The sequence below is a fragment of the Aspergillus aculeatus genome (assembly GCF_001890905.1).
Source record: "Aspergillus aculeatus ATCC 16872 unplaced genomic scaffold ASPACscaffold_13, whole genome shotgun sequence".
Lineage (NCBI taxonomy): Eukaryota > Fungi > Ascomycota > Eurotiomycetes > Eurotiales > Aspergillaceae > Aspergillus > Aspergillus aculeatus.
The window spans coordinates 1-26,665 of NW_017962988.1; the positions used below are offsets into that span (position 1 = coordinate 1).

At 47.0% G+C, this 26,665-nt stretch overlaps 6 protein-coding genes across 6 annotated transcripts; 3 read left to right on the top strand and 3 right to left on the bottom strand.

The window, feature by feature from the left end:
* Positions 1 to 3,462: 3,462 nt before the first annotated feature.
* On the top strand, positions 3,463 to 5,796 carry ASPACDRAFT_123229 (uncharacterized protein). Its single transcript, XM_020196607.1, has 4 exons — positions 3,463 to 4,370; positions 4,439 to 4,787; positions 4,865 to 5,281; positions 5,341 to 5,796. The coding sequence occupies exons 1-4, from the start codon at positions 3,856 to 3,858 to the stop codon at positions 5,446 to 5,448; spliced, it is 1,389 nt and encodes a 462-aa protein (XP_020053724.1). The 5' UTR covers positions 3,463 to 3,855; the 3' UTR covers positions 5,449 to 5,796.
* Positions 5,797 to 11,444: 5,648 nt separating this feature from the next.
* Positions 11,445 to 13,952, bottom strand: ASPACDRAFT_123231 (uncharacterized protein). The gene is made up of 4 exons (XM_020196608.1): positions 13,608 to 13,952; positions 13,234 to 13,501; positions 12,568 to 13,139; positions 11,445 to 12,504 (listed from the first exon to the last, which is right to left on the bottom strand). Exons 1-4 carry the CDS (start codon positions 13,710 to 13,712, stop codon positions 11,776 to 11,778), a joined length of 1,674 nt encoding a protein of 557 aa, XP_020053725.1. The 5' UTR covers positions 13,713 to 13,952; the 3' UTR covers positions 11,445 to 11,775.
* Positions 13,953 to 15,287: 1,335 nt separating this feature from the next.
* ASPACDRAFT_32560 (uncharacterized protein) lies at positions 15,288 to 16,991 on the top strand (the record flags this gene model as incomplete). The annotated part of the gene is made up of 7 exons (XM_020199887.1): positions 15,288 to 15,461; positions 15,532 to 15,623; positions 15,699 to 15,948; positions 16,015 to 16,143; positions 16,199 to 16,235; positions 16,296 to 16,414; positions 16,476 to 16,991. The coding sequence occupies 7 exons, from the start codon at positions 15,288 to 15,290 to the stop codon at positions 16,989 to 16,991; spliced, it is 1,317 nt and encodes a 438-aa protein (XP_020053726.1).
* A 403-nt stretch (positions 16,992 to 17,394) lies between these two features.
* Positions 17,395 to 17,855, top strand: ASPACDRAFT_45474 (uncharacterized protein; the record flags this gene model as incomplete). The annotated part of the gene is made up of 3 exons (XM_020201611.1): positions 17,395 to 17,418; positions 17,489 to 17,662; positions 17,727 to 17,855. The coding sequence occupies 3 exons, from the start codon at positions 17,395 to 17,397 to the stop codon at positions 17,853 to 17,855; spliced, it is 327 nt and encodes a 108-aa protein (XP_020053727.1).
* A 1,360-nt stretch (positions 17,856 to 19,215) lies between these two features.
* Positions 19,216 to 21,511, bottom strand: ASPACDRAFT_1882131 (uncharacterized protein). Its single transcript, XM_020198271.1, has 8 exons — positions 21,432 to 21,511; positions 21,243 to 21,317; positions 20,853 to 21,193; positions 20,497 to 20,796; positions 20,319 to 20,466; positions 19,970 to 20,254; positions 19,781 to 19,875; positions 19,216 to 19,751 (listed from the first exon to the last, which is right to left on the bottom strand). The coding sequence occupies exons 1-8, from the start codon at positions 21,504 to 21,506 to the stop codon at positions 19,382 to 19,384; spliced, it is 1,689 nt and encodes a 562-aa protein (XP_020053728.1). The 5' UTR covers positions 21,507 to 21,511; the 3' UTR covers positions 19,216 to 19,381.
* A 3,563-nt stretch (positions 21,512 to 25,074) lies between these two features.
* On the bottom strand, positions 25,075 to 26,470 carry ASPACDRAFT_53627 (uncharacterized protein; the record flags this gene model as incomplete). Its single annotated transcript, XM_020202773.1, has 3 exons — positions 25,075 to 25,500; positions 25,570 to 26,242; positions 26,289 to 26,470. The coding sequence occupies 3 exons, from the start codon at positions 26,468 to 26,470 to the stop codon at positions 25,075 to 25,077; spliced, it is 1,281 nt and encodes a 426-aa protein (XP_020053729.1).
* Between the last annotated feature and the right edge of the window lie 195 nt (positions 26,471 to 26,665).

A 26,665-nucleotide genomic window follows, 5' to 3' on the forward strand; every position in this document is an offset into this window, starting at 1 on the left:
TAATGTAAACCCTAATGTAAACCCTAATGTAAACCCTAATGTAAACCCTAATGTAAACCCTAATGTAAACCCTAATGTAAACCCTAATGTAAACCCTAATGTAAACTATAACTAATGTTATTCTTAATTAATTAATAGTTTTAATCTAAAAAACCCGATATATATTATATATATTTTAAAATATAGTTAAAATTATTTAAAGTAATAATAATCTATTTACTTCAACTTTATTAATATATATTTTTTTTTTTTTTTATCTTTTCTTTCATCTGATTATTTTTATAAATTTCTTTTTTATAACTATTTCTTCTCTTTTCTTTAACCGAACTTTTAATATAGTTGTTTTTTTAAATACAGAGCTGAGAAAAATTTTTTTTTTTAAAAATTATAAAACAGTTGCTAAGGCCCTTCCAATGGAAGAAAAATAAAAAAAAATTAAAATTAGACTTTTTTTAAAATATTAAAATAAATCTAATTAAAAAAAGATTTTATAAACTGATTAAGTAAGAGAAAGAAGTATTAAATTTTTTTATTTTTATTTTTTTTCTTTTTCTTTTTTTATATTTATATATTTTATTTTTAGTTTTTTTTCTATATTTTAAAAATTACTATTCTATTTATATAAAAGAATATATATATTTAAATAAAAAGAAATTTATTTTAAGACCGAAGCACCGATAGAAAAAAACAACAGATTAAAAAACCAATTTTTTTTTAAATATAAAAATAGTTTAATTTAATAATTTTCTGTTTTTCTATAGTTTTTTAAAATTTTATTTATAAATTAGATTTAATTTTAAATTAGACTTCGATTCAGTATTCAACAGCTTATAATAAAATAGTTTATTTTTTAAAAAAAAAGATTTTAATATAATTTTCCGAAATATATTAAACTGAAATTAAAAAAATATATTTTTAATTTTTTAATTCTAAAAAAATATATCGGTTCTTTAATTTTAAAATATATTAAAATTATAAATTTTAAAAAATATATTTATTTCTCCAGCTTCGACTCCGACGACTATCTAATAATTTTAAAAATTAAAATAGTTAAAAAAATAAAATAAATATATTAGATTATTAAAATACCGATTTTATTCCGGGTATTCTCTTTAATTATTTAAATTATAAAATTAATAAAAAAATATTAATTATATAATATCAGTCGATCTACTTTCTTAATATTTTATATTGTTTTTTATTTTTAATTTATAATAAACCGAAGCTTTCGAAATTTATAATTAATTAAATATAAAATAAATAATATATCTATAGATATAGTATAATTTATAATAATTTAATTATTTATATTTTTTATTAGTTATAAATTAAATTAAATTTTTATTAAATTATTAATCAGTACAGTAAGAACATTTCGAGGAATAATTTTAAATCTTATAATATTTTACTAAAATTTAAAATAAAATATAATATTAAAAAAAAGTTCTGAAACTGATTCTACTTAAAATGATTAAAATTAAATAAACTGTTAAAAATTTTAATAATATAATAAGCTTCTAATAATAGTAAATTATCGACTGAAAAATTTAATACTTTTTATACAGTACTGAATCTATTTAATAATATATTAAAAAAATTAAAAAATAAAATATTAATCTAAAATTATAGTAAATAATAGATTAGTTATCAAAAGTTTTTTAGTAGAATCTTTTTATATAATTAAAGAAATAAAATCTAAAATTAAATTAAAATAAAGAATTATATTATTCCTGCTGGCAAAATCTTTTTTTAATATATTAAAAATATAAAATAATTTTATAATATTTTTAATAAAAAAAGTTCGCACAGACGAAGAGATAAGAAATAGAATTAAAAAATATAAAAATACTAATTTTAATAAGAAATTTATATATTTATTTTTTAATAAAAAATAATATTTTTATAATACTAATATTTTTTATAAATAATAAAATCGATACTTTAAAGTTATATAATTAGATTATCAATTAATATTTAATATAGAAAAAGCCTATAATTAAAATAATAAAAAAGAATTTTACCGATATTTTCGATTTTATAGTACTATCAGATATAAAAAATATTTTAGCTTTTAAAAAATTATTTAAAAATAAATATTATTTTTTATATTTAAGTACCGATAAAATTTAAAGATTTTATATAATTATATTAAAAGTCTATCTTTTTAATACAGAAAAAAATATTAATCTTATATTTTTAATATATAAATAGAATATTTTTTTTAATATTAAAAAATAGTTTTTTATATAGAAGACTGTCGATTTCTATAAAAAGCTATTAGAAAAATATTTTTGAATAAATCTATTTTATAAAAACTGCTAAATATTCGGTGACTTTTATATATTGAATAAATCTTCAATTTTTTATATTAATTTATAAACTTTCTTTTTTATTATTATTTATTTTTTTATATTTAATTTTTTTAGTTTATCGATATTTTAATAGACTTAAACAGTTTATATTATATATTAATTCGGTTTTTAGTATTTAATAAATAGACTTTTTTCTTTTTTATCTTTTATATTTATTTTTTTTAAAATATTGATTTTTATTTTTATTCTTCAGTTTTCCGCTCGGTACGTATGTCTTATTTGCGAAGAGAAAAGAGTATTATTTTTTTTAATATTTTAAATCTTTTTTTAGTTTAAATACTGCTTTTTTTTACCGCTTCAGAAAGATAATCTTATATATATATTAAGATAGTTAGAATAAAGGAAATAACTATTAATCTATAAATTATTATTTCTTAAGGCCTCGAAGCCAACATATATTATAATAATAATTAATTTATTTCATATTAAATATATATTATTTATATATAAATCGAATTTTCTAATTTTGATTATTATAAATTTATATATAATTAAATATCTTCGATATTAGATTATTTTAAATCTAAATATAATATTTTAAAAATATAGCTGAAACTATATAATTTATATAAGCTATCAATTTTATAATATTTATTTAATTTAATAATCTATAGATATTCATTAAAATTTACAGATTAGATATTTAAACTTATATTTAATCTATAGATTAAGCCTATTAATCCAAAACCTGCTAAGAACCGGGTTGGGTTTAAACCCGACCTGTAAACCCGCGGGCTTTGGCAAGGCCTAGTACTCACCCATCATCTGCAATGAGTGGGAACAAAGGCCTGATTATCGAGTGTACTCTCTGTTCTGTGGTTGTACATGTCAGGAGGCCTTGATGTCGGTAAGGTTCTTGCTTTGTACCGGATATAATGTATGGGGCTCTTCATCGTGTCCATCAGCCTGTGGCGGAGTTGTATAGCCTGCGTACATACACCACAACTACTTTTAAGCTTTTTGGCAGGGTGGGGTGACGAGCTGGTTGCCCGAAAAGGACTAGTAACTTCTCGCACTCCAAGCCTTATCCGGCAACCCGCTTACGCCCCGCCCGCGGGGCTGTGCTTGCAATGATCATTTCTCTGTCTACCTGGAACTCTGGACTGTCTTATAAAAAGGGAGTTCAGTGCCAGAACTCTTTGAGACAAATGTCTGGTGCTTTGTTAAGAGAGATCTTCGACATCATCATCATTTAGGGTTCCACCACACCGCACCACAGGACACAATAATGTCCCGCTCACGATCAGAGCACGGGGGTCCCATTGGCACCCTGGTCCATGGAATCACTTCGGGCATCGGTTTTGCAACGGAAGTTCACAGATACAAGAAGGCAAGGAAAGCTGCCAAAGAAAAACAAGACCGAGGAGAGCAAATGCAAGCACCATCAGAAGAACAAGATCGAACCCTAGAACAACACAAACAAGAAGATGTATCACGTTCTGCCTCTCCTTTACCTCCGCCATATACAACAACACCTCTTAGCATGAATCAAGAAGCTCCAGATGCCACGAGTCCAGCCCCAGCCGACTCACCTACTGCCCGGAATGACCTCGAGTACTCGTGGGAGCTCGATGAAGCGCAGGAGCAGGTCTTGAAGAGCCCCGAGGATGCGCCTCGGAAGAGCAAACAGGGAACTGCCAACCCAGACAAAGTGATTGCCGCCTTTCTCCTTCGGCGTCCTCCTCCTCCCGTCGCTTTGCTAAATCCCAATACCAAACTTCTATACCCAATTGCGGTTCCTCAGCGCCGTCCTAAGGACAAGAAGCGCGGATTCATCCGCGCCTATGCCCCCGACCTGGAAACCGTCGGCATTGACCAGGAGACATGGTTCGACGTGATTGAGACACTGAACGAAGCAAGCCTCGCCAATCCGTGGATTAACGCCATTAACCTGGCATCGTTAGCGGCTACCCCGCTGCCCTTCGCAATTTCCACGGCTATATCTGTGGCGATCATGGTTGCTACCGATATTGCAATCGAGGCACAGAGCCGGTATCGGTAATCATCACCCTTCCCACGTCTTATGTTATTGTGCAAAATATTTGTACTGACAATGACATCATCAGACAAAACAAAGCCCTCGACAAGCTGAACCAAGAGTTCTTCCGACCGCGTGGGCTCTATTGTCTCGTAATGACATGGGACGCTACAGCCTCCGACGCTCGCACTAACGTGAATATCAACACCACTATCCAAGACACAATGGATGGCCAAGGGCGGATGTCGCATCGATTCCAGTCTTCGAGCGGTGTCAATAACGGCATTGAGTCAATCCAGACGGCGGAGCTCATCTTCCCGGGTCTAGACTTCCTCGCTATGGCGTCCAAGGATGAGCAAGCTGGCTTCAAGAAGAAGATGGAGCGCGGAAAGCAGTTTCTAGATGATTACCTCGACCGCAGGGCCCAAGCCAAATTTGTCAGTATCACCGGTTGACCACTTCTGTTCACGGTTGGCTTGTGACCACTTTACTGACCGATATACATTTGCTGCAGCTCGCCGAGAACCCCAATAGCCATCTCACCCAAGCTGGAAAACCAGCATTTGCTTCCAAGTACGCCGATCCCACGCATCCCATGCACAGTAGTTTGTCCGTGAGCGGGATGAGAGGGACTTTACAGCAAAATCGTGGCTTGGGCGCCCGGGGCGAGACCGGACGCGGATTAGGAGGAAGACAAAGCGGTGGTGGTCTCCTCGGGCTGGTCAACCTAGCTGCTTCCCAGGTGGCGGCCCATCGTAACCAGCAAAAGTCCAACCCCGACGAAACCAGCCGAGAGAATCCACCAGCGCCGTATGGGGGGCCAAGTTCCGGGTACATTGATGGACGTGAGTACCAGCAACAACAACCCTCCCGCGCTACGACTGGTCGACGTGTAGGCGGAGGCCTCAATTTGAAAAAGCTACTTGAATCGGTATGGGATTTGCATCCGACCCTTATCCCTTCCTGCTGAATGACTGACAATCCGGATAGAAGGTACTTTACTTGATGGTCGTCAATATGCCGACGGAAGAAGAATTAGCTCAAGCACGAACTCTGACCGCTGGATGGAGTATTCAGGGGAAACCGCAGGAATTATAAGAATGTTTCTTCGCCGAATCCCGGTCGGGCTGGTAATAATTTAATGTGCTCTAGTGCGCTACTCTCTCCTGCTCAATGCGCCTATCTGCTGCTGAATTCCCAAACGCTACAATTCATTTTTCAGATCACTTTATATGCGCGGCGGTACACAGATACTTTTGTAGTTCGGACGCATTCTTTTTCAATCCTCAGCAGCTGCCCCATAGTATGTAGACGCCACTCCGGACGGGTCTGAACGTCGCTGTTCAATCAGGCCAGGGAGACTCTAGCGGACACTCTTGGGCATCAGCATGTATTCACTTGTCCAATCTGCCATCACATATAATGCACTTTTTGTTCGTCAACGCCTTGAGATTATATCACTTCATACTTACTCTTTGATTGAGGTTTCTCCGATATACCTAATACCTTCAAACGTAACCGTAACCGGAACAAGTCCTTGAGTCTACAGAGAGATAACATCATTCCCGGCCGTGGTGTATTCGCTCATGCACTGATATCCTAGCCGAGCATCGACCGCCCTCTTCAGTCCGCCACGCGGAATTTTACATGCTGTGGCCCTCGGAAAGTATGCATCAGACCTTCCAACAAGCGAAAAGCGCATGTCTTGCTCGGCTGGCTATCTCCAATCAACTCTGGCCACGACCCTGGTGAAAGTGACTCGAACAACATACCATTGCAGGGCAGACGCGCGGGTCTTGACACACCTTGGTACGTAGCCATTGATAAGTCTGTCCCAATGGTTCAGGTATGGCTGAATGCCGATGCGGACATTAATATATCCGCTCCCAACAATTCGTTCAGCATGAATTGTCAAGTCTGTCTAGTCTTACGCGCTGCGTCCCGCTTATAGTATATCTCATTTCACTGAAATGGGGCAGATCTTTCGGCACACATGACAAAGAAGATGAGATGGGTGAAGAGGAACACAGACTTCGAAAGCGAGAAATTGCCATCTTCTTCGTGTCTTCTTTTTGCTTTAGCCGTGCTGCCCATTAGGGCTCTGACAGATGGCGTCTGTCTCGCTCCATGGCTTCGCATGCGAATGGAGCTAATATGGAATCCGTAGCATCGGACGAAGCGCCTCGTCCACGCAGAGACAAAGGCGACCCTACGGCCTCACTCCAATACGCCACCGCACAAGTAATCCAGCGCTTGCTGATTCTATTCTGATTCGGACTGCGGCCTGATCTCCTAATGCTAGTCGCAAAGCATCCTTCTATACACTGAGGAATGTGGAATAGTCATCAACCGACGGCACGCGCTTCTCGACCTCCAGCTTCAGACGGCGATTTACTCACCTCTTTGGGCAATGAGCTCTTTCATGACTCGATTGTGATAAGGTTAAACTCCAGTATGTCACCCCGCAGTCTCTTCAACTCAAACGTGATTACTTCTGACCCATACATTGACGGCAGCTATCGAGTAACAATTAAAGGCTTGTCGATAAGGACGCAATGAGTCGCGCCAATTAAATGATGGTAGAGTCCCATGCCCTGCCCATTTCTGTGACCATGGCCGCTATCAGGATACCCCAACATCACCCGTTTCCTCACTAAGGGAATGGATAGGGAATGGATCAGAACTAATGCCGTCTCGCGCGAGAAAGCCCCTTGTAGAGTCAATGCCAAGCGCCGTGGCAATGAATGGAGGATAGCCAGCACCGCGGAAACAGGGAGGGAGATTATCACCCGCAGCGTCGCGCTATTCAGGGTGAAACACCCGAGGAGGAGAGGTTGCGTTAGAATGTAAGTGCTCGATTTTTAGTTTCCTCGCGAATGATGTCAGCACGGTGCTACCAATGACTTCTTCTGTCCGCCTTGCAGATGAACGGGGAAAGCCAGATAAGACGATGGATAAAACCCCTGTGACTCACTGCATTGGTCTCTGATGTTGACTCCTGCGTCTACCTTGGCCTTGGGAATGGCTTGATAGTCTTAGATACCTAGACATCTGATCCCTGGGTCGCGAAGCACGATCGCCAGTTCCAATTTGGCTTGCCAATTGGATGAATGTATCTCAACCCCTTTATTTCGATCATATTCGCTCTGATGTAAGTTCTATAGCTGGTATAAAACTGACAGGCCTCAATTCTTCTGTCGATCCCTGCGTCGTGCTACTTTCCTACCGCTTCCTTGACTTTTTTTCAAATGAACTCATCAGATCATGGACCATGTTCGCAGAGCTAATGAACAACTGCCCATGTTGAAAATTGATGCGAATGATTCTAGAGTAACGTGCTTCAATTACTCTTGCTGATCCAAGTATGCTTGCTCGAAGTTCTCCTTGCATGTCTAGTCTAAGTCTGGCTCGACAGACTTGCCGAAGCTGTAGATGCTAATATCAAAGTAAGTCGTCATAATATTCAGCGTCGCAGATGCGGTAAACAAGCGCTAAAGCGTCCGTCTTTCTGGCTTTTGATGCTGTCACGCCATGGACACCATCTGGGAGCAAAGACTTGATATCCTTGTTATCCCTTGCTCGAGGTCCCTCCCCCAGTTCACGTGAATAAACCTCATGCTGGGAAACGAGTGTTTTTGAAACCAGGTAACATCTTCCGTTGGCGTAAAAGTGAAAGATATCGGGGGTCTTGGTCTATAGGTCTATACATACAGCATCGGCTCTGCCATACTTCCTCTGTGACTAGAGGCACAACGAGCATAGGTAGCATAGATTGTGATAGCTTCTTTGATTATTAAAATTCTATGGACTTGATCGTCTTTGTCACTTAAAAAAACCCGCTCAAGTTCAGCAGACTAGATACGCAATCGAACCAACACATGACCTGTGCTAGTGCTAGCAAGACGAGCTACGTAGTTAACAACAACACCAATTCAGGGAGTCAGCCCTTCTTTTTATTGAAGTGTGTGGGTATTCTAGACTGAGTATAATCTTATCAACACAGTCTGTTGCGTCAAGGTCATTAGGGATTAGGTACTCCCCTTCTATATCTATATAGTGAAGTCTACTCAAGTTAGTATCCTACACCCGCCACTTTATAATTCGGAGCTGGGTACTTTCGGCCCAGATTGTGGAAGAGAGATTCTCTTACTCGCATTCTATCCAGCTTCTAGTCCGATGACTACTTGATTGGGTGTTTAAGTCATCAATAGTGCCACGCCACAGGGCCGATATTATGCGATTGAATCAAATAGCCCCGCAAGGTGTATTCTGCGACTCTATGCGACCGGTGCATGGTATCGGTCTGCAGTACTACTGTTGTCGGGGAGGTGAGGGGGGCGCGGGGAGAATATTGGCGTTGTGCGTGTAATACCTCGCTTCAGCAAGGTCACATGATTATTAATATATGATTACCAGAATTTATTATTATTTTTTTTCTTATTGAATTCATAAATCTTAAGCCATCAAACTTCAGTGATTCCAGCGAGATTTCATCAATAATCAATGAAGGAGGGTAAAAGCTGAGAGTGGCTGTATAGGTAGAAGTTGCCTGGCAAATGCGCTCACTTTACAGTTCGCCTGCTATATCTATGTCGAGTTATCCTTTAGCCGACCGAAGGCATAATCGCTCACGTAACCCCCTCACTGGTCATTATGTAGCGGATTACATAGTCTTATGCAAAGTAGCCTGTAATGTACCGTACTGTCTGTTCTACTGAGCCTAGTCGATTTGATCTATCCAAAATAAGAAAAAGGTTCTTTCGAGCACTGGGCTTAGCACCGGTGCGCTACTCGGTAATGCGCCGAGGACCCTCCTCTACCGCTTTTCTAGATTTTATTGCTTTAGAAATACTATTGGTTAATCCTACGCTCTCGATGACTCAAAACCTCGTCATAATTCATTTCCGTATTTGAGGCGGAGTCGGCTGCGAGCTGTCACCTTTTCAGCTCCAATCAGTGGCCCTAGCCACCTACAGATACAAGTAGAATGCATCCACCATGTGTACACGATCAAGAAATGGATTCATCAGTGCTGGTTTGTTCCGGTCAACCTGTTTATGCTGGATTATGGCGATGGGATCAAGCCATAGGGCAAATGGGTGCCTTCAAATAGTCCTCTATCTATGACGACGAGGGGGTCAACAATATCGTTGTCTGATGCTGGCATATTGGAAGGGGTTCTGTTGGATTGTTGACTCTGGGTGACAGGGGAAGGTGATGACATAATAACGGGCGGGACGATTGAAACGGTCGGCTCTGTTTTTTTCTTTTTCTGGTTGAAAATACATACAGTACTCCGTAATTTTCCAGCTTTCAAGGTTATGTTCGGCGATAAACCTTTGCATCCCCACCTGCCCCACACCCACGCTAAACTCGCCTGCAGCGCCTGAATTCCGACTCGTAGTCCTTGCCCGAACTCATCCATCCATTTGCTGAGAATGCGTCAGGCACAGGGTCTGCCAGTCCACCACTCCAACCGGGTCTGCAACCATCTTTTGTCTTATCGAGACCACTATGACCATTCTGTCTCTGGAGAATACCACTATATATACTCTGATCCGCAGGGAAGGAGAAAAAAGATGACTGATATTGACACCAACTGCGATCTGACCGCAGTTCCTACCCCTGCACGCAACTTAGCCATTCCCTGCAGACTTGTCGGTTTGTTAGGACAGGAGTTCCGGGAGGAGGTAACTGCAGGCCTCAAAAATTATGCTGGGACGTGCAAACGCCCATCTGTGGCTGACAGCATCGCTTTCGGCTAAACCCTGCACAACGGGGCTTAAAGGTGGTCTATACGCAGCTGTGGGTGAAGCTACCAGTAGCTAGTCTTGCTATACAAAGAGCGCGGGCGCAGGGCTTAGTGGCGGTAACAATCCGAAAGAACATTTGCGAATAATTTCGAGAGTTTAGTAAGCATCCGGACTGCTTATGACGGAGGAGGTTGGAGTATTGAGAAAGTGATTGTGGTCGCAGGAATCTTCGTGCGCCAACCTAGTGGCCTCGCTTAAGAAAGGGAGGAAGCCTAAAGCGGCCCCGGCTTAGCCAGCTGGTCAAGGGTAAGGGAAAATTCCCCATGGGCTGTAATCGCACAAATACACTAGAAAGACAGCAGACGTCCGTCCCTTCATGAAAACGCCCGCCTGATGTTCGGAGCTCCAGATGATCTGTATCGCCGATCGATCATCTCCCTGGCTTGAGCAGATCTTGTTAGTAAGCATTGTTCAAGTCCACTGCATGCGCGGATTGCCAGCAAGGTGAGGAGTATCAAAGGCTTTTCAAGATAGACGGCCTTGCTCCTTCTTGATGTACCTCGGTGGTCAGCACTTGCGGTGGGAAATGGGGTACAGCTGGTGTAAGCCACTTCATGCAACATAAAATACCACTAAAAGGCCGTTAGCCAGGCCGTTTTTCCACTCGGGGTGGGTTTGTGTAGCTGTCTCTCCCTTCGTCAATCGAACATAAAGCTTCTCCATATTTCATCATCCATTGAGAGCCCAGAAAGGCCCTTTCCTACAACTCGGCTGACTCCGGGATCCCCGCAACCAGGCCGTTTGCCCTCTTATTTCGGTAATAGAGTCGATTCGAACTACTCCCGTAAGCCGCTTCGTTCGATTGTTCATCTGTCAGTCTAGCCTATCCCAGCCTTCCTCCGCCGGTGAAGGAAGGGGACCGCAAATTGTCCCCAGCCCTGAGGTGGGCACTGAAGGGAGTAGCCGATACCGCTTGGGCCATTCCAGCGAATGAAGCCAAGGTGGCAGTGCCGGTCCGCTATTGTGTCTTATGCGAGTGAAACTAGCGTCAGAAGGTGAGAGATTGGACTGGATAGCCTTTAATTATGCTCATTCCACGGAACTCCTAGCAATAGACAACGTGGTCAGTCCACAAAGTCATATTACCCAGTGAACTGAGTCTCTGCAGGCCCTGTCGCACTATTCATGATGTACAGTACGATTGATCGCTTCCGATCATGTCTCGCCAACCCTACAATACTATGCGTACTGCCAGTGAAGACGAACAATTGATTTTGGTTGATGCTTACAACTCTTCTGCACGGTTATGTCTATTCTCTTTGATTTTCTTTTTCATGAAGACCTCAGAGTAATCGTGGCACATCACAATCCCATGGCCCAATCTAGATAGCTCTGAACCATGCCATGACAAATACTCACATATCGAGAATCCCCTCCAGCCTTAATGCTCCACCCTCCGTGCTCAACAGGGGGGAGGGGCCAGGGGGAATGCGATGGAAAAAAAAATCTAAACATACAATTCGATGAAAAAAGAAAACAAAAAAGGCAATCGCACATCAATCAGGTATCATGTCATTTCTTCTTTCATGGTCATCGCTAAAATGCTATAAATTGCGGGGGTCAGCTAAAGAGGACCGAAGCAGAGAGAAAGAAGGAGAGAAGAAGAGAAGGATCAGATTCCCGGCAACTCCATCGCGTTGCCGATCTGGGCCATAAGATTGAGAAAGACATTAACCTGGTATAATTCGTCCAAGCGACGACAGAGTTTGTCGACAAAGCCGCGCTCGATGGAGCCTCGCTCGAATGTCTGGTATGCCACAATAATGGGGTATAGAATGCGATAAATGAAACAGCGGGGACCCTTGGTGATGTACGCCTCCAAGCTCCGGCAGATGTTGCAGGCCCACTGATACTGCTCATTGCGTGAGGGTGGAGTTGGATTGGTATTTGCGATAGTGATGCGTAGAGCCCAGTAGTAGCACATCACAGTGGTAAGCAGGAGGTCGGGGTAGGTCAAGAGCCGGGGAGTGAAAATATGTCCGTCTTCCGGGTGGTGACAGGCGAAATTGGGGAAGGAAGCATCCAACTTGTGATCGGACTCGACGATGGATCCGTGGGGATAGGTTGCGATGTTCTGCTTGTACCAGCTCTCCAGGCGACTGTCGAGGGTTTGTGCCCAGCCACTTGGGGAGCCATGCCCATTCAACAGTTCCTCGTACTTGAGCCGTCCGGATGCCAGTTCAGCTTGGTATTTCTCCGTCTGAGAAAGATAGCAGGGCACCTCTGCCCCAATATCTAGCAGCTGGTGAAGAAGATCTTTTGACTTGTGAGCCCAGGGGATTTTCATCCAATCCGGATGGACCAGAAATAGTGGGCGCCGGAGAAGGATTGAACCCGCGATCTGTGTGTATTTCCACTTAGTCAGAATGTGTTGTTGGAGGAAGGAAGTGATTCGCTCTCCTACCCAGTAAATGCGATGGTCCAGAAAGATGGCGTGAGCAATGCCAGTTTGATGTTCCTCGGGTTTGCGCGACTGTAGCAGCTGCGCGGCACCCAGCAAGTGCTTCATCAATGCGCCACTATCGCCGGTAAAGACCTCGCGTATAATGAAAATGAAGGCGGCGACAAACACGTCCAAGGGCACAGATCGACCACTACACCGTCGAAGAGCCCGACGCATCATGCGGATTGCGTACATGTTATGTCGATGGCCCGCCATCTCAATATCTCTGTCTCCCCAGGTGCGGCCGATGAACATCAACGCAGTGTTTTCAAAGGCGACCTGCAGGAGTTCCGATCGACTTCTCATCTGGGATGCATCGCTTAGGATAAATCGTTTGAGCCCAGTCTCGCGCTTGCTAAGTGGGCAACAGTCTTCGATCAGGCGATCGATGAAGATGTCCAAAACAGCTGCACCCGGGGAACACTGCATGGGTATCTTGACTCCATCGGCATCTTCATCATCGGCGTCGTTGTCCCCCTCCTCCTCGTCGCTTTTGTCATCGGGATCGTCGTCGTCGGGTCCGAGGGTCGAGTCTAAGACACCGTGAGTCCAATGGCTCCAACTGGCCCGGCATCGAGACATCCCTGCCTCCCTCCTTCAGGCCGGTAGTGATCGGTCGACACCTACATTTTCTCTTTTCATTGTCCCGTAGCAGACCCAGCCCGGTCGGACCCTGGGACTGCTCGCGGGGAGTTTCGTTGGCACTGTGCATAACCAGTTGTCGCACCGCTTCGAGGTGGGCCAATCGTCGTTCCAAGGCCCGACATCGCTCTTCCAGCTGGGTGATGTACTCAGATTGACTAATGTAGTTCTGCTCCTCGGCGGATCGAGGGAATGTGCACTCTTCCGGGAGACCACGCAAACAGCATGATTTACACGGTAACACCCGGTTGCACTATGCGGCACGGGTCCTGATAAGCTCATGTTCGTGTTATCGAGAGAGGGACACTTGGAAAGAAACAAATTGTATGATTGGTGGAGGTAGTGGCTAGGAGGTTCACCTTCACTTTTCGCTGGTGGCAAGGTAAACATGAATAGACTGGCCGTTGCTTGCGTTTGGCCTGCTGGACAGTCACTACCGGCTGGGGGTCATGGGGGTCATCCATGGTGGGGAGTCTGTCTGGAGAATGGCAGAAAACAAAATAGTTCCGGCGGGGAAAGGCAGTTACGGGAAGTCGTGGACGATGCCGTCATGCGAATTGTCGACAGCCATGGTCTATATATATAAAAGAAAGGCGAATTGATATGACCCGTAATGATGGTGGACAGTATAACTAGTAGGTACTCCGTACTGGGTACTGCAGTACACGATGGGACTCCATACACTACGGGAGACGGCAGTAGTGGTAACCAGGTTTAAGTACTACTCAAGTACTGTACGGGAAAAGGTAGGGTAAGGGCAAGCAATCAGTGAAAGGGTATTTGAGTGGGGCTGGGGCTTGGGTTCCTCGCAAGTCTCATTCAACTATGCAAAATCATTCAGTCATTCAATCGATCCAGAATAACTAAGGCACCTTCCCCCCGCCCCCCAGGTGCCTGTTGGCCACGTCATCCAGTGGCGATAAGTCGAGGGCGAAGTAGCCGAAATGATCGGTCGGAGGAGAGCGATCCATCGACCATCATCCACCATCCACCGATCCCTATCGATCCAATGGGTCTGCGTATTGATCTCTGGTGACGGTTCGGTAATCTGTGACCATTCCAAATTACTTGCGACCGCTGGGGATGGGTGGTCTTACCTGTGAATTACAGCCCGTTTCAAGGTGCACGGGAAATGGAAAACATGATCGCCCCGGACGTTTCCCCTACACGGAAATCCATAGGGGAGCACCTACGAGTATGCGAGTAACTCGAAGAAGGTTCTGGTCTTGCTTCACCCGCAAAGCCAGGGCCGAGATGGACCATGCCATGGCCGAATGGGCCCGTTCGGCCGATTCTCAACCGGAGAGGACAGAACCATGGTAGGGTCTCTTCACCTCAACGGCTTTTTCGCATTTCCACCCTCGTGGCTGGAGGGTTCCGGAGATAGGTACAGTACAGGGCGGAATATATGCATCACCGTCATCAAACTGCTGCATAGGTGAAGATAGTTTAGAGTAAAGTAGGTGCCGCCGATCTGCAGATATTTGATGAACCCAACGTCCCGCATGGATCCGCTCTCAGGAGTACTCAGTACTCACCACTAGAGACACACCCGGTATGGAGTACACCCTTGGGGCCTTTTACCCCTTCAGGCGACATGCAGGATCACCATCTTTGGTGCCTGACTATGCCTGACGCTGTCTGAAGGCGTCTGAACGGGAAGCGCTGGTCACGTGGCTGTCACTACCACCGCCTAGCTCCCTGATGCCTAAAGCAATATACTCTTCTCTGCCATTGCAATGACAAATACGTAAAAGAGTGTCGCGAGCTCATCTCCGTCGTGGCACTCGCATGCCCATGCCGATACTCTCTACCTTGCTGAATGAATCGTCGCAACACACCTCTGTGACCTCGATGCGAGCCACCCGGATGAGCGAAATGTTCATGGTCCATGGCGGTAGTCGCGTCACACCTGCAGGGTTGACGTGCTCGACACCACGAGGAATAAATTCCTCGCCTTTGGACACTCCATCTCCCTATTGAACAAGTTTTATCTGCATCATTATACTGACAAGGCGGCTTCACTGTGTTCGTCCGCAATGGCTCGGAACACAAACGATGTTCGAGTGCTGATCGCAGGCGCCGGCATCGCCGGCCTGGCGGCTGCCATCTCTCTCACTCGCCAAGCCTCCATCCCGAACCTCAAAGTGGTATTGTATGAGCAGGCGGATGAGCTGAAGGAGATTGGAGCTAGCATTGCGCTCAGTCCTAATGTATGAGGCTTCCTATCCGAAAGGATGCGAATCAAGTGCCACCGGGGCTAAGCTTCAATTGTTCCTCTAGGGCATGCGCACGTTGCAAAGGTTGGGGGTACACAATGCTCTCGCGGATGAAGTAGGATTCAGATCGCCGAGTGGCATTCCGCAGGTTTTCCGGTAGGGTCGTGTGAGGATGAGAGGTATAAATGCCGATAACAAGTCTGATTCTGACGCAAAGTCAATCGTTTGCAGGCACTGGAAGACGAACCAGGTCCATTCGGTCGATACACACAACGATGTGCCCGATCCTCGTCACGCAACCACCCGCTTCCATCGAGGCCATCTCCATAGCGCACTTCTCGAACATGTTCCGCGAGAGTTCATCCACTTGGGTAAAAAGACCGTCCGCGCCGAAGCCAACCACCAGGGTGTCTCACTATACTTTGACGATGGCACTAGCGCACACGGGGACATCCTGATCGGAGCTGATGGGCTTAGATCGGTGCGTTTCACTTGACATTGGGTCGCTATCTTTCCGGTCACGATCTGACAGGACGGTCGAATGCAGATCGTCCGACAATCATTTATCCCCGAGTATAAGCTACGGTTCAGCGGGAAGGTCTTCATGCGATCCACGTTTGATGCATCACTGGTAGAGGGGAAAGTCCCTGATCTTCCTGCAGATTCGATTCACTGGGTTTGTACTCGGCTATGGTCTCAATGGACATCGCGCAAGGCTAACTCGAAGATAGTGGGGACCAAAAGACAACTTCTTCGCATCTCGCCTGGGTAGGTGGAATTGGCGCGAAACAAGCGGAGCCCCACCTGTCTTACCATCATCCTTTCTAGGCAAACAACAATACACAACGGTCGGCGCGTACAGCGATCCACGCACCACGGAAGAGGTCGAGAAGACCGTTTCATGGGACGAGGAGGGAGGCGTGGAGTTTCTCCGTGAAAGATACAAGGTATGTCAATCCAGTTTCATGGCTCGTTCGCGCGATTTCTGTGATTCATATAACTCTCCAGGACTGGAATCCTGTCGTTAGAGCTCTGACGGAACTCACTCCCTATACCAAACTCTACCCGAACTTTATCGGAGACTCTCTTTCGACCTGGGTTCTAGCCCCTCGAGTCACCCTGATTGGTGATGCTGCCCATGCCCATGGGGGGGCTTTTGCAGCTGGCGGCTCCTTGGCTTTGGACGATGCTCTGACTCTCGGACTCGCTTTTGGGCATGCTCTCAAAGGGCTGGATGCAGAGCAGTCTCTCCCGGAAAGCAGTATTCAACTGGCACTGGAGCTGTATAGCAGGGCGAGGCAACCTCATACGGAGCGATTACTTCGCATTGTTCACCGCCAAACCTCTGAGGGCCAGTCGCAAGTTGGGGACGATGAGGAACAGCAGCTCTCACGCCGTCTGCGGAATCGGGCCAGTACGGTTTGGCTGTCGGAGCACGATTCAGAGGCTGCATTTGCAGCAACAGTCGCCAAGCTGGAGGAAGAGAATATTGCTGAGAAGCAGTGCCGCGAGGTCAAACTCTGAGGTGATTGAGAAAATAGTCACCTGTCTATAAGCAAGAAAAGAGTGATTCAACCTACAGATTCAACATCAGCATTCACTTGCTCGTGGACGGGGGGACGTCTAGCCTAATTATAGCAAACAGACTCCAAAAACTGTAGGCAACTGGGGATAAGCAATATCAGTAACCGTAACACTCTATTCACCCTGGCCCAGCTTCTTCGGCCTCTCCTCTGGTGATCCTCCCTTATCTCAGGTTGCCTTCTCACTCTTACACGGCCTTTCTCTATTTCTCTCTCCCACACACTCGCTCTTCGCCTTTTTCTCTGCATGCCGACCCATTTTTATCTCCTTCTCTACAGCAGTCAACTCGAATTGCGCAGCTATTCCTCATACTCGAGCCACTTATATCTGCAATTGCTCCAACATGGAAGTCACCAAGACTGCGACCGTAGGTTTTACCTCATCATCCTGCTAGAGGCACAGACAAAATCTTTGACTAACAACAACGCTACAAACAGTTCGGCCTTGCGCCCGTGGCCATTGAACCGCTGGGGAGCTTCTACCTGGCCGCTCTCACCGAAATCCAACAAACCTACAACCGATTGCCTGCCATTGCTGAGCTGGATTTGAGATTCACCCCTATTTCCGGTCAATCCGAGATGACTGGTGAATGTCTTGTCTTCCCATTCTTAGTGCGTCAGGTCTTGTCAGTGCCCTTGATCGATGGTCGTTTTACTGATTTTGGGCTCTGAATAGCTGTCCGCGACCGAACGCACCACTCTCGACCAAAGGAAGTTAGGATTTGCCAACGTGGTTCATGCCTTGTCGACTCAGACTTTGTTTGTTGGAATGAGCCTGGAAGTCAAGATTGTTTTCAAGCTTTGAACTACGAAAAGAGGAACTGGCATCGATGGACGTCTTTTAATACATTGGGCCTACGTCAGGTGAAATATTCAATCTCTGAGTGAATGTCTGAAAAGACAAGATATTGGTTGATTAGATGCAATGAGACTGTGAATCAATTGATCGATATAGTAAGTAAACCAGGTGACATCGCACGGAAATGGTGTAGTCGGTGCAAACCAAATCTACTCCGCACAATCATCATTATCGACGAGCGGAGAAACCTCATGGATCCTCCAACCTAAGACCATGAATGTCTTGGGGAGTCCGCTTCTTCGCCGCCCGCTTGGCCCAGGCCTCGTCGTTGGACCAGGTACCACAGGGTAGCACATTGCAGTGAGGAGGCCACAAGCGATCGACCTCCCCCTGCCACTCGTGCTCAGCGGTCAACATCCGTTCGGTCGCCCAGGGCAGCGCCATTAACGCAAAGAATCGGAGTTCCTTGCAAATGTGACTCACGACTCGCTCCCTATCATCACCAGTATAGTTACAGATGGGACAGTGGTTCGGAAAGGGATCGAGGGGGAACCGCCGCGGAGAGTCAATGTCACGAAGGGTCCACAGTTTCTCTGGGTCATGATACACTCGAACATGCTCGTAGAACTGGTCCATGGCAAATGGCCGCGGCTTCATCAAGCAGTGGTCCAGCAGACAAGTCCCACTCCCAACGTCGCTTTCGACGTGCTTCCACCACGCTTCCTTCTCCCGGTATCGAGCCGGGAGTGTGCGGAAGCAACATGGACACTCGAACTTGCTGGTGATGGGATCAAGGATCTCCTCGCCAGGCGGTTGCACGGCGGCCTCGAGAACAGCATTGGCTTGAGGGGGAGCCCGGAGTGGTGCCCCCGTGGCGAGGGCCTCGGCCTTCTCCTCATCAGTATACATCGAGGCGGACTCGGCCTGCACCCAGAGGAATCGGTTGCGACGCAGCGGATTAGTCGCTGTTGAACCTCGGTCAGTTCCGTCGGTTGGCCATCGGCGCCGATTTCGGGCTTTCCCTGGCGTGCAAGAAGCCACCGGGTTATGTCCTGGCGGAACTTGACGTGGTCCTCCGGCAGAAAGGCATGGTCGGCGACGTACCATTGCCATCTGCCACTAGGCAGTTCCCGAGACATTTGTTTGTGCTTGTCGACAGAGTACGAAGTTGCGAGATTAGTTGGCAGCAAAGCGGACGGTCGCGAAAGTGCAGCGATGCGGACTGTTTGAGTAGACCTCCGGCGAGGGCAAGTCGAGTATTTATAGTACTGATGTTACAGCATCAAGAAGAGTAAGGACGCAGAACGCGTTCTTCAAGGTAGCTTACAGAATATAACTGAGGGTATGAACACTTGGTCCGTTCACAAAGGCTTGTCTTCAAGACAAAGAGCGCCAGACACAACCAATTCATGCAGTTGATTCAAGCAAGTGGTTGAAGATTGAAGTTTACAAAGAAAGATGCCGGAAGTCATCAATCAATTTAGACACCTGAAAGAGGAGCCAGCACAATGGCAACAAATTGCCATGAACGCTCACCCACTCAACCGACCAAGCAGCTCGTCACGAATACTCTCTGCCAGCTTGAACAACGAAGGGCAGCGAAGGATCGTCAGCACACTTCTATCCACGCCAAGATGCTGCCGAATAGTGCGGATCTCCATAACCACCAGGGAGTCAATCCCAAGGCTCGAGAATGAGTCTGTGGGGACAATGCTGCCTTGATCTCTCATGAGGAAATCAGCCAAAGCCATTGCAATAGCCTCAGTGATCTTCATCACAGCTGCCTCATCTTGAAGGAGTACTGGCTGTGTGGCGGCGGAGGCGAGGGATTCTTGTAGACTGTTGGGCTTCGATGAAGCAGTTGTGGAGGTTTCGCCGCCCCCGTCAAGATTGCGGTAGATGCTGAAAAGAATATCGTTCTTCCATGCGACCCGGTTGGCCGGAGAGGAGGCAGGAACGGCCGTGTTGAGGCCCAGGACAATCTGGCTCGGATTGCTATATGTCCGCGTAGGGAGATTAGTTGCAACTGGGTGTGATCGCTGCACGACCAATGCCATCGCCTGCATAAACATGTCTTCATTGAGTACAAATGCTCCAGTATTCTGGAATCGCCGCAGTACGTTCTGGTTGCGAGCCACGAAACCGACGTCGCCCATCACGCCAAGGTCAATGACGGAGGCTGGAAGACCCTGATGATGGCGATACTGCACAAATGCGTCCAGGAACGTGTTGGCAGCAGCATAGTTTGCCTGACCCCACTGCCCACAAAGGCCACTGCAGGATGAAATGAGGATGAAAAAGTCCAGATTGGACGGAAGCACATTATGGAGGTTCCAAGTGCCTTGCACCTTGGGCTCCACAACGGTTACCCAGTCAGAATATGTCATCTTCTCAAGAGAGACGTCCTGCATATTTGATACAATCACCACCGAAACGGAGTCAGCAGGGGGGAGAATTAAGGGCACGCACCCTCAACACCATAGACACGTTCAAGACGCCAGCGATTGGAGCGGTGGCCTGTGCAACACACTTCTTAACATCAACGAGCTCACAGACGCTGCCACCCACCAATTGGACCCGGCATCCTTGAGACTCCAGGTCCTCAACAAAGGAATCACTTTCAACTGCGTGTGTGGCAGTTCATGACAGAAAGACCAGGTTGCGGGCACCATGTTCAACCATCCACGAAGCCACGGCCCGTCCCAGGCCACCAAGTCCGCCAACAAGCAGACAACTCCGCTCTTGCTGAAAGATTGGACAGGGGTTGACTCTCTTAGTCACCAGAGCCATGGGATCGTCCGGCATCTGTATCACGATCATGCCAATGTGAGAACCGGACTGCATCAAGCGGAAAGCCTCGTGGATGTTTGCTGCCGGAAAGATGTTTGAGATCGGGTCGGGCGTGAGCACTCCAGCCTCGATCCAGTTGACACAACGTCTTAGAATGCTAATTGTCCGTCAATTATATTGTTTTTTGACTCTAGAGCAAGCAGGGATACTGACTCGGTCACTATCCAGGGACGGACGCGCGATATCTCCCTCAGTTCAAGTCCAACGAAGGTTCGATTCGCTTCAAAAAGTTCCATCGCCAGCTTAGCCTTGCGACGAAAATCACGAATGCCAATCTCGACCATGACTCCAAACTCGGCCACACATGTCCACGAGGCGTGGAGAAGGTCGCCGGCCAACGAGTTGAGAACAACGTCCACTCCCCGACCGTTGGTGGCGTCCATGACGTCTTGAACAAACAATGAATTACGTGAATGGAAGATATGGGACCGTGGTATATTACAATTCCGAACCAAATATTCGACCTTTGTCTCGGCTCCCACCGTGCAATAGATCTAGGAAAAACATATCAGTCCCGGCTTCCTCGTCCGTGACGAAACTCACCTCAGCGCCTATCATCCGGGCAACCTGGATAGCAGCTAGGCCAACTCCACCACACGCATAGTGAATGAGGACAGCCTGAGAGAGCGCCCATCAGTCACTATCAAACGCTTACCCCTAAAATTGTAGGCTCACTTATCTCCGTTGCAAATTTGCCTTTTCAATCAATGCCATTGCCGAGGTTGCATAGACACTCGGCAATGCAGCGGCTTGCTCGAAGGACATGGATTTCGATACCTGAACACAACAGGATTCGTTCAGTGTCATATAGGTGGTAAAGCATCCAGTACCCATGTATATAACGTGGTCCCCGACCGACACATGCCGGACATCGGGGCCGACAGCATGAACTATTCCAGCTCCTTCTAATCCAAGCAACGTGGTGCTTTCGTCGAGGGCACCGGACGCAATGAGCACATCCTATCAATTGATAATCTCGCAGCAAATAACTGAAGAGCGGAATGAAGCATACGCGGAAACTCAGGCCGACAGCTTGGGTCCGAACCAGAACATCGCACCCCTCTAATTGCGCGTCCCGGCCATCGACCCATATCACAGTTCGCAGGAGACCAGGACTCTCAATGGCAAGATGTTTGATTGACGATCGGTCAGGCGAGCTATACTGTTCGAAGGAGTGTGCAACTGTCTGCCAATGCATCCTTGGAATAACAATCTCGTTCTCGACGACGGCATATTCCCAGTCTGAGCTCATCGCCTCTGAAGTGTTCCTCACGGCTACCCAACAGAATATCTTCGTGATGCAGTCAGCTGTGGCTTGTGAGGGATGGTTGTGATCGATTTCGACAGTATATAACTTGGCTGCGAGTTCGTTCCGTGCAGTTCGAGCCAGTCCTAGCGTCATGGCAGCCCTTGGATCTGAACAGCCCACCTGTGCTGACCGCGTGACCCATATCAAATTGCTCTTCAGTGTCTGCAACATCGACATCGTGGATCTAAATTCCGCTTCTGGCATAGCATGTATCACCGGGTAATCCAGGTCGATCAACGAGATGACGTCCTGATCAAGCGGAGGTAGATTTCCCAACCCGAGAGGTTCGACGCGGATGCCTCGACGTTGGAGGCTATGTGATATTCGTTGGGCCCACGGTGCCATAGGGTCATGGCATAGCAGGGTTACTTCATGAGGCTCAGCACGGGCATTTGCGACCGATGCAATCATACAGGCGCTGAGATAATACGGAGGGATATTATCCAGCATAGAAGCGTGTGGTGTTTGAAATCCTGCTTCCACAAGCTCTCTTGACCATTTTTCCGGGGACACATACGCCTGCTCACGGTAATCATCATCTTGACCATTCCACCATCCCGGTAGAAAGCCCTTGCATCTCAATTAACCAGGGGTCGCGGAAGGGGAACGCATCGCAGAGATCAAGCTTCCGCACCACAAACTTACCATGACATAGCTTATGAGATTCGTCTCTTTGAATGCAGACATCAGTACAGGAGATTAGCTGTGATGGGGCAGCCACTGACCTGGGCACAATTCCTGCAGTAACAGTCGGCCTTCCTGCTTAAGCAGCATGCGGACGTTTTTAAAAACCTTTGTAAACTCGGCGTAGCATGCACGACCTTCTCGATTAGCCAAGATCGTGATAAAGAGCCGGAATGCCTCACATTGCTGGCGATAATCAAATCGTAGCTTCCAGGCTCCAAGCCTTGCTGCATCGGATCCCGACTTATGTCCAACACGATGTATTCTAGGCCCTCATATTCGGCAAGTCGCTCTTTGGCCGCCGTGAGATAGGCAGGGGAGATGTCAGTATAAGTGTACGTGCTGTAAAGACGTTCTCCGAAAGGAGATCGTAGGGCTTTCAGTATCTTAAACGTTGTGGTGCCGGTCCCAGCGCCGACTTCCAGCACCTGCAGTCGTGGGTTTGTGTGACCTATGAGTTGAAATAATCCATCATAGTCCCAAGCATCTGCGAGTGTATAGAAACTCCGGAGTAGGTTGTCTTCTGATAGAAGATGCAACGCATGTTGTGCACCAGCAATTATTGCTGCAGATGCTTGGCACATCCGATGCACAGCGATGCTAAACACGGCGTACGGGGAACCATTGATTTGAAGGATGATGTCTTCAATCCTATCTTGTAGACCCTCACCGCGTAACTCAGAGTCGAAGGTCCTGGGAGACTATTCGATTCAAGCCGGTCTGATATACTTGCAGCTGCGTCTCTATGCAAGCAAGGTGCTTCTGTAGGTGTTCCGGTGAATCATTCGTCCGATAAGCTCAATTTCGAGTCTAAATCATGCACGCAAGTACCAGCTCTTCCAATAAATGCCACTCTTCTGTGCACTGCTTTGCGCAGTGCAGGTAATCGCGCAACTCAGTGAAATCAGCGTGAGGTCTCCACTCAAATTGCGCGATCAATGGGAGGTCCATTGTCGACTCATCTCGTTTGCTCAAGGCTGAAACTCTGAGGCCCTTCAAACTCAAGAAAATCTGTCCGGCCCTCTGTGCTACAATATCTGCAACATAAGAGCCTCTCTCCACAGCTCGCACCTCGGCTGTGATGCTGAGGCTATTACGTGTTGGCGAAATGACCATCTCCTCAATGAAAGTGGGAACGCCAACTTGACGATACCCCCGAAATATGCCGCGGTGGGCTGCAACAATAGAAATCTGATAGCACTGGTCAATTCGGGCGGGATGCAGGGCGTAGGTACTTGTGATTCCTCCCTGCTCAGCTGGAATGACGGCGGCTGCTCGGGTCTCAGTAGTAGCGGCAGAGATATCTGCAGGTCTTGGAACACTCCGTTATACCCAAATCCAACACGGCGGAGAACTTCATACCAGGTATTCACATTGAGTTTGCGAGCAAGACAAGGACGTGATTCCGGTACGGCCATGGAGATTGATTCGTTGACGCCGCATCTAGTCTCCCCATAGCAGTTTCTAGTCCACGTAGTTCCATCGAAGGAATTGACACCAAAGCGATACCATGTCGTCTTCTCGGTGGGATCAGGATCGAGGGCGCTGAGGATGGTGATAAACTCGGTTGCATGGTCTAGATGCATGACAGCTGCAGAGGCGAGGGTGACATGGCAAGGCTGTAAGTCCGGTCCCCTTCCAATTGTCGCAAGGCTTCCCCAATCATTGCTATGAACCCAGCAGCAGGAAATACCGTCTGTCCTTCCATTTCATGGCCTGCCAGCCATGGGACATTCTCAAAAGCCAGGATATTTCTCCAACAAGGCTCATTTCCAGTCTCGGCTACCCCCAGGCGCTCATGCGGACGGAATTGACGGAATCGCCATCGCGGGCGACGCGTGGCTCATTCCAATGCGAAGAATCGGGCTGCCAACAGTATTGAGGGAGGTCCGTCACAAGCCTTCCAGGAGGACAGATCTGGTGGTAGTCCAGACGAACGTTCTGCTGGTAAAGTCTTCCGGCAAGGTCGAGAAGACAGGGCTCACAGCTTTGCTGTCTAACCAATGTACTGAGATGAGCGTCTGACCGACCAAGCTCGCGGACCACCCGGCCCATCCGGGGCTCAATTAACTCCGTGGGGTGCACATGGTGTGACTCCACATATGGAGGCGACTAGGGGCGTCAGCTTGTTATGTGACATTCCAGGCTCTGTTTCAAGATTGCTCATGATCAAACATCGTATCGGGCAAAGAGTCATGATTTGTGGGCTATACTGCAACAGTGTGCCTAATAAGCAAGCACAAAGCCGCAGGCCGAACGTATCGAGCTATTTGCGAGGAGACTACAATCAAGCAGGCTCGTTCTACATTGAAGCATGAAATAAGCAGTCATGCAGTGCGGCCCGACATCCCAACGGTCGCTGCATTGATCCCTGTGCTTCTACTACCGGGCTACTCCATATTTGGTAAACAAAGGATCAGTTAGCAGTCGATCCAAGCAACTCTCTTCCACTCCCACCAAGATCTCCATCCCGCCATCCGGCAGTACTGGAAGCACAACTTGAGCGCCATTGATGCATCCAATGTGCGGCACGCGAACGGCCTCGATGCGATGACCTAGTAGAGAGCCCCAGTCCAGCCCGTACAGTTTGAAGTTCAACCAAGAGGTCTGCACACAATTATACCCAGGAACATCCAGGAAGGCGGTTGGGACCAATCGATCGACATCTTCGAGCCGGTCCACCAGAGCAACGACATCGTCCGTGAATTGCTTGTCAGCCCGCAGGATAGCCTTTCGGATCTGAATGGCTAGGTCGGCCAGGCTCAAGGTACTCAGCATTTTGCGAATTGGAAGGATAACAGCAACATACTCCAGGAAGCATCCTAGAGTGTCCGGGTGAATTGGGGGATCCGTTCGTTAGCGCCCATCGATAGCAACATTAAAAACAGAGACAGGATCACCCTCCAGTGTATCCAAGGGTGACTGGACTGCCATCACGGTTCGCCAGAGAAGTGCGGAGAGAGCGTCGTTGGTGGAGATCCATTTCTGGTCGGAGGGCTCGGTAGCATTGCCAGGCGATGCCTCGACCTTCAAAGCTGCGAGTGAGTCCGGGGAGAAGTAGAAGACCTGGCCACGATGGTTCAAGGAGGTCATCTTGGGTGGTGCTCCTGACGGTGTGAAAGGAAGGAGGGTATATTCAGGATGATGTTCCAGTTCGCCCGCATTGCGACCTGAGGGCTTGGTCACTTGCTCCCGGTCTTTCCAGACGGCGTCAGGGAGTTGAATTGGGGCCACAATTTCCAGCCCCTGTGCACGGCGAGATTCTTCTGCCCAAATCGCCGTCCACGTAGAAAATGAGTTACCATCTCCTGCCATGTGTAAAATGCACCATGTGAGTACCAGTCCCCCGCGGATGAAGTTGGCCTGCACAAGAGAAACTGGCATTCGTTCCCCAGTTGAGGGCCAGACCGATCGACGGCAGAATGTATCGGCATCGAAGGCAGCCACGGGGAAATATTGATGTTTCAAGTCGGCGTAGTTAGAGACATAGGAGTCACGCAGGTCTTTAACAAGGATATGTGTTGCGTCGCGGGTGTCCAGCGTCTGAAATCTCATTACGCCCTTTTGCTTCGTCTCGAGGTCGAGAACTGCCTCACACGCCACCACCGGGATCCGTTGTGAGAGCCTCGTACCCGGCCTTCAGGGCTCCAGCGACTTCATCCAAATCATAATCGTCTTGCAGCTGGAAAGGGAAGACGTAGCGCAGATATCCCTTAGGTCCAATGCGCTCCAAGGCCGTGAGCCCCAGGACGGGTTGTTGATTCTTGATTGACCCCATGGTTATCACTTCGGTCTGTCAGCGGAGCTCGAGGGCAAGCCAGGGATCGAAAGCTCAGTAAGGGGACGAAGGCCAGATTATTAAACCTTTTAGCGGAGTGGCCCGGTGCCAGCATTTTGGACTGTGTCACACTCCGGCACACAAGTTCCTCTTCCATCTACCAGGGGGCAATTCAATATCAGCTATCTAAGGATT